We start from the raw sequence: 13,761 nt of genomic DNA on the forward strand, positions 1-13,761 counted from the left end.
CCGACCTTCTAATCCAACCATTAAACCTCGTTAGGGATTTTGGGGCATTACAGGGACTGTTTTTAGCTAATATTAAAATAGTTGAATTTTATTTTAATTTGATATTTTATTTTCAGTTTTAATAATTCTTTCATTGCCTCAATTTTTCTCATCTCAGGTTACAGGTAGTTTATGCGACGCCAAGGCCTTGCTATTCGAGTGCCTGTTGATCCTGACATAGAGAAGACTTGTAGACTAAATCGACGGAAGAAAAGGTTGGAAAGAGACGTTGAGACTATCATGGAAGATCCAATGATTAATAATAATGGATTGAACGGGGGTGATGTTGAGGATCAAGCTAATGGTCAGAATCCACCAGCCAGAAGTTTGCGGGACTATGTGTTGCCTACTGTGACAGGGGTTCAGTCTTGTATCAAACCACCCGTTGTCGATGCCAAATTTTTTGAAATCAAGCCTGCCATACTCCAAATGGTTCAATCCATTGTTCAGTTTGGGGGATTTCCAATATAAGACCCCAACATGCATCTTGCTAACTTCGTTGAGCTCTGCCAGACATTTAAAATGAATGAAGTTAGCGATGATGCCATCAGATTAAGGTTATTTCCATTTTCTTTGAGGGACCGAGGTAAGAATTGTTTGGTATCTTTGCCACCCAATTCGACCACTACCTGAAACGACCTCGCTCAGAAATTTCTCTCAAAGTTTTTCCCTCCCACGAAGGCAGCTAAGTTGAGAGGAGAGATCAACAATTTTTATTAGTTGGAGGGTGAGTCTCTTTATGATGCTTGGGAGAGATTTAAAGACTTTTTGAGAAAGTGTCCCCACCATGGTAATGAGAAGTGGATGCTAGTCCACAATTTCTATAATGGTTTGTATGGTACTACTCGCATCATCATTGATGCAGCAGCAGGGGGTGCTTTTATGAGCAAGAGTGCCAATGAGGCATATGAACTGTTGTAAGAAATGGCCATGAACAATTATCAGTGGCCTAGCAAGAGGGGAATTCCAAAGAGAGTAGCTGGAATGCATGAGATTGATGCCATCTCTATGCTTAGTGCTTAGGTAGCTGCTCTTACAAAACAGCTACAAAACAATATCGTGGCAGCCCCAGTGATGCAAGCTCAAGTGATGTGTGAACTATGTGGGGGACCCCATTCTTTTGAACAGTGCCAATTTGGGGATGTGATTTTCCATTAGAACAAGCACAAGCTATTGGAAATTTTCCAAGATAGCCTAATATTCCATACTCTAATTTCTATAATCAAGGATGGCGAAATCACCCGAACTTTTCTTGGAAGAATGACCAAAAACCCCAATCATCATTTCAACAACCACAATAGTCATTTTAGCAACCACCTCCGGGGTTTTATCAACAGAGATTCAGGCCTCAACAACAACCACCTCAACCGCCTATGCAACAACAATAAAATCCTGTGAGACAGCCTGGTACTCAGTCTGATGTTCTTAATCAATTCATGATTGAGACGTGTTCTGTGATTAGAAACTTGGAGACCCATATGGGGCAATTGGCTACTCTCATGGCCAACCGAGCTCAAGGTAATCTGCCTAGCACCACTGAAGTCAACCCAAAAGAACATTGCCAGACTATTACTTTGAGAAGTGGGAAGAAGTATGAAGGGACAAGCACAGAGCAGTCAGTTGAAGAAAAAGAACAGGATCAACAGGCACATGGCACAATGGAACAGAAGCAAGGTGAAGACAAGGTTATTGAAGACCTCCCAGTCAAAGAAGCTACACCACCAGTGAGCATTGACCATCATGTCAAGATTCCCAACCCTCGGAGGAATAACCTGGATAAGTAGTTTTCTAAATTCCTGGAGGTATTCAAGAAAATGCACATCAACATTCCATTTGCGGAGGCCTTAGAGAAAATGCCCAGTTATGTAAAATTCATGAAATACATTTTGTCTAAGAAGAGAAAGATGGGAGAATACGAAACTGTGGCATTAACTGAAGAATGCAGCACCATTCTGCAAAGGAGACTCCCTCAGAAGCTAGGAGATCCTGGGAGTTTTACCATACCATGCACTATTGGGAATTTTGAGAGTATGAATGCTTTATGTGATTTGGGGGTGAGCATTAATCTGATGCCGCTTTCTGCTTGTAGAAGATTGAAGTTGGGAGAAGCAAGGCCTGCCACAGTGACTTTACAACTGGCAGACAGATCATTACCACATCCTCGAGGTATTATAGAAGACGTCCTTGTAAAAGTGGAAAAGTTCATCTTCCCAGCAGACTTTATTATACTTGATATGGAGGAGGAAGCCAACGTCCCAATCATCCTTGGAAGACCATTTTTGGCAATAGGGAAAACTTTGATTGATGTGCAGAAGGGTGAGTTAAGGCTGAGAGTGCAAGGTGAAGAAGTTGTTTTTAATGTACTCAAAGCTATGACTTATCTCGGGGCCAGTGATGGTTGTTTCGAAGTTGATGTGGTGGAGAGTTTAGTAGAGACAAAGAAGATAGTAGAAGACCCTCGTGAGTTGAGTTTGGTAGAAGAGGAAGGGACTGAACAAGATGGGAAGGCGACCATAGAGTACGCGAAGTGGTTGAATTCTTATGGGCCTCTGAAGAGGAAATACTTTGAAGAGCTTGGTTCAGTGCCTGAGAGACCATTACCTTCAGTGGAGAAGCCACCAGAGTTGGAGTTGAAGGTTTTACCTGATCACTTGCGGTATGAGTTTCTTGGTGAGAATAAAACACTTCCTGTTATTGTATCTGCTTTGCTATCTGAGATTGAAGTAGAGAAGTTATTGAAGGTGTTGCGTATGTACAAGAGAGACATTGGGTGGACTTTGGTTGATATAAAGGGAATCAGCCCCTCGACAGTTATAACGACCCAAAATTACTAATAAGGCTTAAGGGCCTTGATTAATGTGCCGGGAGGGCATAATTGGTTTATGTGTGATTTAAATGATTAAATGCATGATTATGTGATAAGCATGCTTATATGATTATATGGATATATGAGATGCATGATTATGAGTATTAGTATGCATGTAGGCCCTGCTTAACTTATAGGGGCATATTTGTAATTTTGGCTCGTTGAGGGCAGAAGCGTGATTATTTGTGATAAATTGTTGAGACCACATTATTATGTGGATATATTTGTAGCTGGTGACTCGAGGCGATCCTAGTGAGCGGTTTAGCGAAAAAGTCACGGTGGGGATTTATACCCGGCTCGGGAGGAGCCTGGGGGTATTTCTGGGAACTTGGGAAAATATATTGGAGACTATGTGACATTGGGAAAAATAATTCGTGATTAGTTAGGTGACGGGATTTAAGCGGTAATTATTAGGGACACTTGAGGAATTAGTGGGATTTGGGAATGTTGACGCGGTTCTTCGCCAACAGGTAATTAAGAGAAGAAGAGAAAGGGATTAGTGCTAGAGGTGAACCGAAATAGATATACGATCTTAGAGGATGAAAGAGGTGACTCAAGACACGTTTTTTAAGTGGTTCGAAGGTTAAAATCCTTCTACTCCACTAGTCAATATTATTGATCTATACTGAGTATTTGATTACAGAGTATTTCTTACAAGAGATTATTTTTCCAACCCCTATCAACTCCCAGGGTCTCCATATTTATAGGAGAAGGCACCTGGAAGTTGGTAAGAAGGTCATCCCGTGACCTTCTTAGCTGTCGTATCAATTCTGTGACATTCATGATTAATTCCTAAACCTGACACATAAGTGTGGTCAAATCAATAGGTAAGGAGGTAATGGGCCGCACGGCCCAACCCAGTCGTGGGTGTCTGAACACGCACGTTCCTGCTGCGTGTCCGAGAAGTCAGGGGGATATCAGACACGTGATGCCTGATATATGCACGTTTACCTTGCGTGTGTTGACTTCACAAAGGGTCACAGCCTCCATATCCAGCTCGTGGTACGAGCTTCACACTTAGCTCGGTCTTCGGCCTTCGGAATCCCTGCCCCGATCTTGGACGGTGAAGGCGAGCTCTTGGGGCTTCCTCGAGCTAAGAAGGCACGACATTACGACAGAAGCTCCAGCCCTGGGGATGACCATGAGGTAATCATGGTTAGGCCGCAGCTCGGCTTGCTAATCAGCCCGTGGGAAAATCAGGGCGTACAGGGAACAAATGACCAAAATGCCTTTAAAATGTTTAAAGGCTTAGGTTTTAATGGGAGGGCAAAATGGTCATTTGATAGTTAAAAAAAGGATAATGGTTATACTGCTTTTTATACTTAGTGGAAATTGTAGAAAGTTTTAGAAGTTGAAGAAAAGAAAGAAAGAAGGAAAAACATAGTACATGACCTCTCTCTCTCTCGAATGGTTGTCTTCCTCACCATTTCTTGTGGAATTTGAAGCTGTAAACTTAGAGAGAGTCTAAGCTAAGTCTTGGAAATTTGATCCTTGAAGTAATTAAAGAGGGTTAGCTGGAATTAACTATCAAATTAAGGTAAGGTTTGAGGTTGTTTTTGAGATTTATGAGTTTTGATGAGATTGATTTCTGAACTTGAGCTTTGGATGGAAATTAAGGGATTTGAGCTTCGGAAACTGAGAAGCTAAAGGCTAGAAGGGCATAGAGGGCTACCTAGGGTCGAATTCTCCATTAAAGGTAACAATTTTGGACTTGATCATTTGAGTTTCTGGGTTGTTTCTGTTTTTTCTGATGAGTTCTTGAGTTTCAAACTCAATTCTTGTTTTTCTGTGTTTAATGATGCATGTGGCCAAGTTTGATGTTGTTGGGCCATGTCGGAAAAGATGTAGTGGATGGTAGGCTTAATTTGAAGAGTGGTTGAGGTCTGGAGGTGTTTTAGGGAGTTTTGGCTCGGGGAAATTTGAAGGAAGAACTCAGAGTGATGTTGGTGCTGTCTGTAGCGTAGTAGCGCTCTAATAGCGCTAGCATTAGAGCGCTACAATGCTATGCTTGGTTCAGGGGGCATTTTTGTCTCTACTTGTAGTGCTGTAGTGCCCACTTTGTGGCGATGTAGCGCTACCCTGCCTCCAGAAGTGGATTTTGGGTATTTTCTTAGGGTTTTTGGCTTGGAGGCTCTGGGGTCAATTCCACCACCCCGTTTGGTGGAATTGAGGCTTCTCGAGGGCTCAGGATTGGTCCCGAGGTTAGGTTACAGAATTGAATGTTAATGAGGGTTCTATGTTACGTTTGTGACTAGGTGTACGCTAAGGCTTGGACGAGATCGTGCTCAAGGATCGTTTCTTTTAACCAGAGCGCTCAAAATCAAAGGTAAGAAACTGCACCCGGTTATGTGATTATGTTGGGACTAAGAGTTCCATATATTTGTATGTGATTTCATGAGAAGGTATTATGCCATGGGACATGTGATAAAAGACCTAAAGAGTGCCGAAATCAATATTTGCGCATAAGGCACGGCTCAGCCACTGGTAGCTGAGGTTAAGTACATAATCACTGAGTTTGGCCAAAGCGAGCTGGAGTTAGTGGGATAATTAGAGGGTGCGGCCTAAGGGCATCGACCCTGGATTTTGGCGTGATATGTTTATTGTTGTTTATACTAATGATTGTAACGAGTTTGTTAGCTGAATAACTGATTATTGGCTTGTAGGTTTGTATCATTGTTTATGTGAGCAATATGATCTGTTGTATATCTGAGTGATGATTTGTGAATATTTTGTCGCTTATGCTATGCATTATAGTTTTCTTGCTGGGCCTTGGCTCACGGGTGCTACGTGGTGCAGGCAAAGGCAAGGGCAAGGGCAAGGTGGACCAGTCCTGAGTTGGAGAGCTCTGGGGCTGAATGTACATAGTCAACTGATCGGCCGCCACGACCGAGGATTGGTATAGGGACAGGAGAACCTAAAATGTCTATTTTGCCTTTAGAGTGGCCAATAGTTGTATATTTCCTGGAATTTTGTAAACTCTCCTTAAACTTTATTTCTTTTGAGATCTCATATATGAAATGTTTATTTAAATGAAATGTATCTTTTATGACCAAAATCTTTTAATCGTAGTTCAATTATAGTTTCAGTAACACGTTTCTAACTAAATGACTTGATTAGCAAGTCTTGCACCTTTATAAACACACAGTGTAACGGTCTTGGCTACCTAGGGCGTTACAATAGTGATGCATATAATTTTGATGGAAGATGGCAGTAAGCCAACTATTAATGCTCAACGGAGGTTAAATCCTCCAATGAAGGAGGTAGTGAGGAAAGAAGTGGTGAAATGGCTAGACATAGGGGTGGCCTACCCAATATCTGATAGTAAATGGGTGAGCCCAGTTCAAGTGGTTCCAAAGAAAGGAGGGATGACGTTGGTTAAGAATGAAAACAATGAATTGATTCTAACTCGTACTGTCACAGGATGGAGGATATGTATTGACTACCGTATACTCAACAAAGCAACAAGGAAAGATCACTTCCCGCTGCCATTTATTGATCAAATGCTGGATAGGTTGGCTGGTCATGAGTATTACTGCTTCTTGGATGGTTATTTTGGATACCATCAGATAGCTATTGCACCGAAGGACCAGGAGAAAACAACATTCACATGTCCTCATGGCACATTTGCTTTCAGAAGAATGCCATTTGGACTCTGCAATGCACCAGCTACATTTCAAAGGTGTATGATGGCCATATTCTCTGACATGGTTGAGAAGTGCATCGAGATTTTCATGGATGACTTCTCAGTTTTTGGTTCTTCCTTTGATCACTCCTTAAACAACTTGGAGCTGGTTTTGAAAAAGTGTGAGGAGTCTAATCTGTTACTAAATTGGGAGAAGTGCCCTTTTATGGTGAAAGAGAGCATAGTGTTGGGCCACAAAATCTCTAATGACGACATTGAAGTAGAAAGAGCAAAGATTTTCACCATAGAAAATCTGCCACCACCGGTTTCAGTCAAAGGGGTTCATAGTTTTCTAGGTCATGCGAGGTTCTACAAAAGGTTTATTAAAGATTTTTCGAAGATTTCGAAGCCTCTATATGGGTTGTTGATGAGTGGAGTTCCATTTGAGTTTGGAGAGGATTGTTTACAAGCATTCAAGGTGCTCAAGGAGAAACTTACTTCAGCGCCTATAGTCATTACACCTAATTGGGAGTTGCCTTTTGAGCTGATGTGTGTTGCGAGTGACTATGCAGTTGGAGCAGTTTTGGGGAAGCAAGTGGACAAGGTATTTCGCACTATCTACTATGCTAGTAGAACCTTGAATGATGCTCAGTTGAATTATGCCATGACAGAGAAGGAGCTTTAAGCCATAGTTTTTGCTTGTGATAAATTCAAACTGTATCTAATTGGGAATAAGGTAATTGTATATACTGACCACTCTTCCATTAAATACCTTATGACCACGAAGGATGCAAAGCCAAGGCTTATTCGATGGGTTCTCTTGCTACAAGAGTTTGACTTGGAAATTAGAGACAAGAAGGGCACGAAAAACCTTGTGGCGGATCATTTGTCTAGGCTATAAGTGGAAGAAAGTCAAAACATGAAAGAAGTCCAGATAAGTGATGATTTCCCAGATGAACAATTATTTGCCTTGAAGGAAAGTTTGATGGTCCCATGGTTTGCAGACTATGTGAACTCCTTAGCTGCAAATGTAACTCCTTCAGAGATGTCAAGGCAACTTCTAAAGAAGTTTTTCTCTGAGGTGAAGCACTATTATTTGTAACATCCAATCCTCTACAAGCACTGTGAAGATCAGATAATCTGAAGGTGTGTGCCTAAAGAGGAGATGCAATCCATTTTGACTCACTGCCATACTCTTCAATGTGGGGTCACTTTGGGGGTGCTAGAACAGTTGTAAAGGTTCTTCAGTGTGGGTTTTTTTGGCCAACTTTGTTCAAGGATGCCCATGAGTTTCTTAAGGCACGTGATAGATGCCAAAGGACCGGGAACATCTCAAGAAGAAATGAAATGCCTTTGACTGGAATTCTTGAAGAGAAACTGTTTGATGTGTGGGGGATTGACTTCATGGGACGGTTTCATCGTCTTACAACAATCTGTACATATTGCTAGCTATGGACTATGTTTCAAAATGGGTGGAAGCAGCTGCAACACATGCAAATGATGGTAAAATGGTCCTCAACTTTCTTCAAAAATACATTTTTACTCGGTTTGGAACTCCTTGAGCTATCATTAACGATGAAGGGAGTCACTTTTATAACAAGCAATTTGAGGCTTTACTTGCAAGATATGGAGTACGACACAAAACTACTTTGCCTTACCATGCTCAAAGTAATGGTCAAGCAGAGATTTCAAACCGAGAGGTGAAAAGTATTCTGGAGAAAACTGTTCAACGGTCAAGGAAAGACTGGTCTAAGAAACTCGATGATGTGCTATGGGCTTATAGGACAGTTTTTAAGACACCTATTAGCATGTCGCCATATAGGTTGGTTTATGGGAATGCATGTCACCTTTCGGTGGAACTTGAGCATCGAGCTTTTTGGGCTATGAAGACATTGAATATGGACATGACAGCAGCAGGAGAGAAGAGATTGCTACAGTTGAATGAGTTAGAGGAGTACAAAAATGAGGCATATGAAAATGCCAAAATTTACAAGGAACAAACTAAGATGTGGCATGAAAAGAACCTTGTTTGGAAGGAATTTCAACCAGGTTAGCAAGTATTACTATTCAATTCAAGGTTGAAATTTTTCCAGGCAAGCTAAAATCGAGGTGGTTTGGACCTTACACTGTTGTTAAAGTGTTCCCATATGGCTCAGTTGAGGTGACTAGTGAGAAGACTAGGAATTTTAAGGTCAATGGATAGAGATTGAAGCTCTACTTGGGTGGTCATTTTGATCAGGCCAAGTCCGTCATCCTCTTAACGCCACAATGAAGAGGAGTTCAACGTCCGACTAAATGACATTAATGATAGCGCCATTGGGAGGCATCCCAACTTGTATTTTGATTTGCATATTAATTTTTGGTTTGGAAAAATTAGTATTTTTAATTCTTTTCTTTCTTATTATTTTTGTCATTCTGTGTAAATACTGGAAAAAAGAGAGTCGTGAAAAACGTGAAAGAAAAGAGAAAATTGACTGATTTCAATTAGGGCTGCGGTGCTTGGAGGTATTAGCGCCGTGGCGAGACCCATTTACAAAATGGGTGGATTTTTGAATTTTGATCTTGTGTTGCGGCTCCTAGAGCAAGTAATAATAATAATAATAATAATAATAATAATAATAATAATAATTAAATTAGTGCCGCAGTGCAAGATCGGTCTGACTCACTTAAAAACAAAAAATCTCATTTTTTTCCCAACCCTAAATCACAATTCTTCCGCCTTTCTTCTCCTTCCCCAAGCACAACTCGCCTCCAACCACCTCTAAACACCATAACCACCCATATTTCACTCCTTTTTCATAATTTCTTCACCCCATTTCATAAAAATCACTTCTCCCATCCTTTTCTTTCCATTTCTCTACCTAAATCCATAAAAAATACCAATTTTCGACTCATTTCAACCCTAATCCAAAAATCACCATCTATTCCTCAAATTTCTTCAGTTTCTTCAAGCTTTGGACAACAATGGTGGATTATCAATGGGTTTCTCACTAATGTAAGTAATTTTTACTCTCATCTTTGCAAAGTTAATGAGATTCCTTTGGTTTTTGAAGAAATTAAGTGTGCATTGGGTATTATCATGGATTAAGTGGCGGATTTTGGATATTATTGCTATTTTGGATTATTGGATTGGTAAATTGTGGTTTGTAGTGATTTTTTTTTCTTTCTGATTTTGGGAAGTGATAAAAACAAGGGGAGATGCTGCCCAAATTTTTGTGGCCCTAAAAGTGTGTATTTTGGGGTAATTTTGACTAATGGGTCCTAAGAAAGGTACTGTGAATGCTTCGGGTGCTTCATTATCACACCCTCCTCGTGTTTCCACAAGGGTAGATTATGATACCACTAGGTTTGTGAGCAAAGAGGCTCAAGAAAGGTTTGTCGTGATGTCGGGAAAGCCTATACTTGAAGAAAATGGTATGGAATTTGGTCCAGAACCTCTGGAAAACCAACCACTGTATGAGCGCATTCGAGCTGAGATTGCACGAAGACATTGGGACCAGTTTGTTGACTGTAATGGCAAGGCTAATCACACTATGACTTATGAATTTCTTGCTAATTGGCCAAAAAAGAGAACAATGTTGTCACTGTGAGGGGCAAGAAAATACCAGTGACTCTTGCAGCGTTTAATCAGTTGTATGATGTGCCTGACTTTCCCATGGAAGAAGAAGAGCTTCGGGTATTGGGGGACGACAATCTAGATTATGTTGAGATAGCTGAGACCTTGGGTTTTCCTGGAGCCCGATTTCATTTGAAGGATGGTGAGCCCTATTGTATGTATCGGTGTGAGCTTAACCAAGTGGCTAGAGCATGGTGTTATTTTGTGAGTGCCCGATTGATTCCCAAAAATCATTCTTTCTAATATCCCGACTAATCGTCTCAAGGTGACATATGCTATTTTAAAAGGGTATAATCTAAACATTGGGAGGTATATACGGGAGAGTATCAATCATATCATTCAGGGTACCACTACTGGCGGGTTGGGACATGGCAACTTTATCACTGATTTATGTGCTACATATGGCGCGCCACAATACTTGACTGATATGAAAGTGCCCCCGCAAAAGCTAGTGGGGTTGGCCATGGTGAATTGCCTCATCCCTCCGCATCCATATGGAGCCTCGCAAGTTCTAAGAGGAAGAAACCAACGCCGTCAAAGGACCGATGAAGGTGAGGAAGAGCACGCAGCTTTAGGTGGTCCCATTGATCCTGCTATGCAGTACACTCATGATCAGCTGAATTACCTTATTCAGTAAAACATGCATATGCAAACTTACATGGGGTAGCAGAGTGCTTATGATGAGAATCATGTTCAGTAGTTGAATAATTTGGTGTCTTGGTGGTCTTTGGATGAAGAGGATGAGAATTATTTTGCACTACCACCACGTTTCACTCCATATGATCAGCCACCACCACCAAACCCCTTTTAAAGGGGCTGTCAGGTAAGTTTCCTTCTATTGGCTTCTAATGTGCACATTGGGGACAATGTGCAATAAAGTTTGAGGGAGGGACTTACTTTTCTGTGTTATTTTAGTTTAGTTTAATTTAAACTTTGTTGTTTTAGTTGTTGTGTGTGTCAAAAGTTAAGTCGATGATATGAATAAATGCCATTGTTGTCACTTGTAAAATGTAGATTGTGTTTAACCGTGTGCTTGATTTGAACTCTTTGGATTAATTTTGATGCCTTTTGGAAATTTTGGTATATGTTGCAAATGTGAATAATTGGGTTGTGTTATGCATGTTTTACTTGGGTTTGAGGAATGAATTGATGAATAGGATAGAACTTGCATTGCTTGCCTTTTGAGACGAAATCCTTGATGACATGTGTTTTGGAATATGATTTAGGCAATCTTTTGGAATGTTTGGGCCTTTCAAGCTTACCTTTATCATTATTATCCCTAGTTTGCCTATTTGTGCCTTAACTTGTTTGATTGATTGTTTAACCACTTCGTTAAGCCAAAAATGTACCCATTATTATTTTCCCTTGTCCTGTGAATTATGCCATAAGCTTAGAAATAAGTTTGGGGGAGCGAATTGTAATTGGATAAAAAAGTGTTTGTATGAGTGGATGAACGATGTAATTTCTCGATTGAGACAAGTGTAAAATGTGAAAGTACTTGCAACATCACTAAATTTCGATATTTTTCTTAAAAAAAAGTGATGAATAATTAAATAAAGTTATGCTGGAGCATTGATTATGAGTTCTCAATCGTTGGAAAGTAGGTGAATTAGGGGATGGTTATTGAATGCAATATGGGCTGTTTGATTGGTTTTTTATGTGCTTATGATATAATGAAGCTTACATGTCTTTTTATCTACCCTTACCTAAGCCAAAATGTTATGAACCTTTAAAGTCTTTTTGATTCCATAACGTGTGTTGTTGACATTAGTGGAGAAAGGTAAGTGTGCAAGCTTATTGAATATTGGTTAGTGGATTGTTGGAATGAGTGGGGCACGTATAGTGTGATCTAATTGTTCATTTGTTATTTGCAAGGTATAATCTAATTTCCAATTGAGGCATTCAGGTTAATTGTTGGAGTGATTGAATTGAAATTCTGGTTGTTCAACAATTGAAGTTTTGTGAGTGATGACGACATGCTTTGAATAAGCTTGGAGGCTTAACTTGTCATGTCTGTTTGTTTTAGTTTAATGTGTCATTTCTTTACTCGAGGATGAGTAAGAAGCAAGTTTGGGGGAGTTTGTTAGGCTATTTTTAGCCTACTTTCTAAGTGTCTTGATTCATGTTTTATTGTTGTATTTGCGTGTTTTTGGGAGCGGATTTACGCTTGTTTTTCTTGATTTCAGGTTTAAGCACAAGAATGGTTCAAATGGATTGGGATATGGAAAACAAGTGCTAAACCGGGCTTAAAAGTGTTAGAGCCGCGACACTAGAATTTGAGTCGTGGCACTGGTGTCCATTACAGCCGTGGTGAGGGTCAAATATCAGAATTAGAGTCGAAGTCCCATAATCAATTAGCACCGCGACTTAACTTTTTGGGCCGCAACGCTTGGGTGTATTTGAGCCGAGGTGAGCCCATTTCCAAGAAGTCAAGAAATCCTAATTTCTGAGTGGCGCCACGACGCTATCTTCCGTACAATTCAAGAATTTTCCACTTATCGAAGGGCATTTTTGGAATTGGGGTAGAAAAATTAAGAGGTCATCGTGTTTAATTAGAAAAATCACGATTTTCTTTCGGGAGACCTTTATAACATAGAAAACAAGAAAGAGAGAATTGGAGATCAAGCTTTGGAGCAATTGTGACAACCCTGAATCTAGTTTCTTCTCTACTCTTTTTATTTTTTGATTTTATTATGTCTTTTATGGATTTGATTATGAACATTTTAATGGAGATTATGAGCTAAACTCCAATTTAGGGTTTTTAATGGAGATTGTCTGAAGCTTTCTATGGATTAATGTAAGTTCGATATTTTTCTTCTGTTGATGTGTGATTTATTCATATCTGTGCTTATTACATGTATTTGATTGGCCATCCTATGCATGATTTATGATTTCAATACAAAATCTGAAAAGTGAGTGTTGAGAATGCTCTAATTGAATAAACATAGGTTTCGACATAAAACGAGAGTATTTGTGTGGCTTGTGTAGCTTTAGGATTATTGCTTAATGCTGATTATGTGTGTTTTATGCCTCAGAAATGTAGGATAATGCCATATAATTTAGAATCTATATGTCTTAATCAAAATATAGGTTATTTTTTTCCGCTATCACATTAGGTAGAAGAAGAAGAATTAGTTTGCATTATTGAAATAGGAAGTGGAAGTAATTGAAATTAATTTCCCTATATTTCATTTGTTGATTGAATCTTGTTTATTATTTCGTTATTTATTTATTGCTTAGATTATTTAGTTTAAACAATCCATTTTTTGATAGCCAAATAGAAACAAAAATGCAATTAATTGGAACTTAGCTACAGTCCTTGTGGGAATGATCTCACTTACATGAGTTATTACTTGTAAAGACGATACGTATACTTGCGTGTTGGATTTTTCACAACAACAATAGCTCGAACCTCAATTGGACATACACCATTTTCCCTAGCCTATGGCTGCGAAGCGATGTTGCCCATTAAGGTCGAAGCTCCTACCATTAGACGCGAAGCATACAACCAAAACTCAGACCAATCTAAGCTCGAAGAAACCCTAGATTTAATTGAATAAAAGTGAGAAGAAGCAGAGCTTAAAAATACCGTATACCAACAAAGGGCCACAAGATACT

General features: G+C 39.8%; 1 protein-coding gene and 1 non-coding gene across 2 annotated transcripts; one reads left to right on the top strand and one right to left on the bottom strand.

Moving 5' to 3' along the window:
- Positions 1-727: 727 nt before the first annotated feature.
- LOC133787755 (small nucleolar RNA R71) lies at positions 728-834 on the bottom strand. Its single transcript, XR_009872757.1, has one exon. It is a non-coding gene; the product is annotated as a small nucleolar RNA R71 (small nucleolar RNA).
- A 1,019-nt stretch (positions 835-1,853) lies between these two features.
- Positions 1,854-2,873, top strand: LOC133785270 (uncharacterized). Its single transcript, XM_062224521.1, has one exon. It carries the CDS (start codon positions 1,854-1,856, stop codon positions 2,871-2,873), a length of 1,020 nt encoding a protein of 339 aa, XP_062080505.1.
- Positions 2,874-13,761: the final 10,888 nt, after the last annotated feature.

This window comes from Humulus lupulus, chromosome 6, assembly GCF_963169125.1.
Source record: "Humulus lupulus chromosome 6, drHumLupu1.1, whole genome shotgun sequence".
NCBI classification, from domain to species: Eukaryota; Viridiplantae; Streptophyta; class Magnoliopsida; order Rosales; family Cannabaceae; genus Humulus; species Humulus lupulus.

Coding starts and splice junctions, on each gene's coding strand:
- LOC133785270 (XM_062224521.1), top strand. CDS start 1,854: ATGCACATCAACATTCCATTTGCGGAGGCCTTAGAGAAAATGCCCAGT.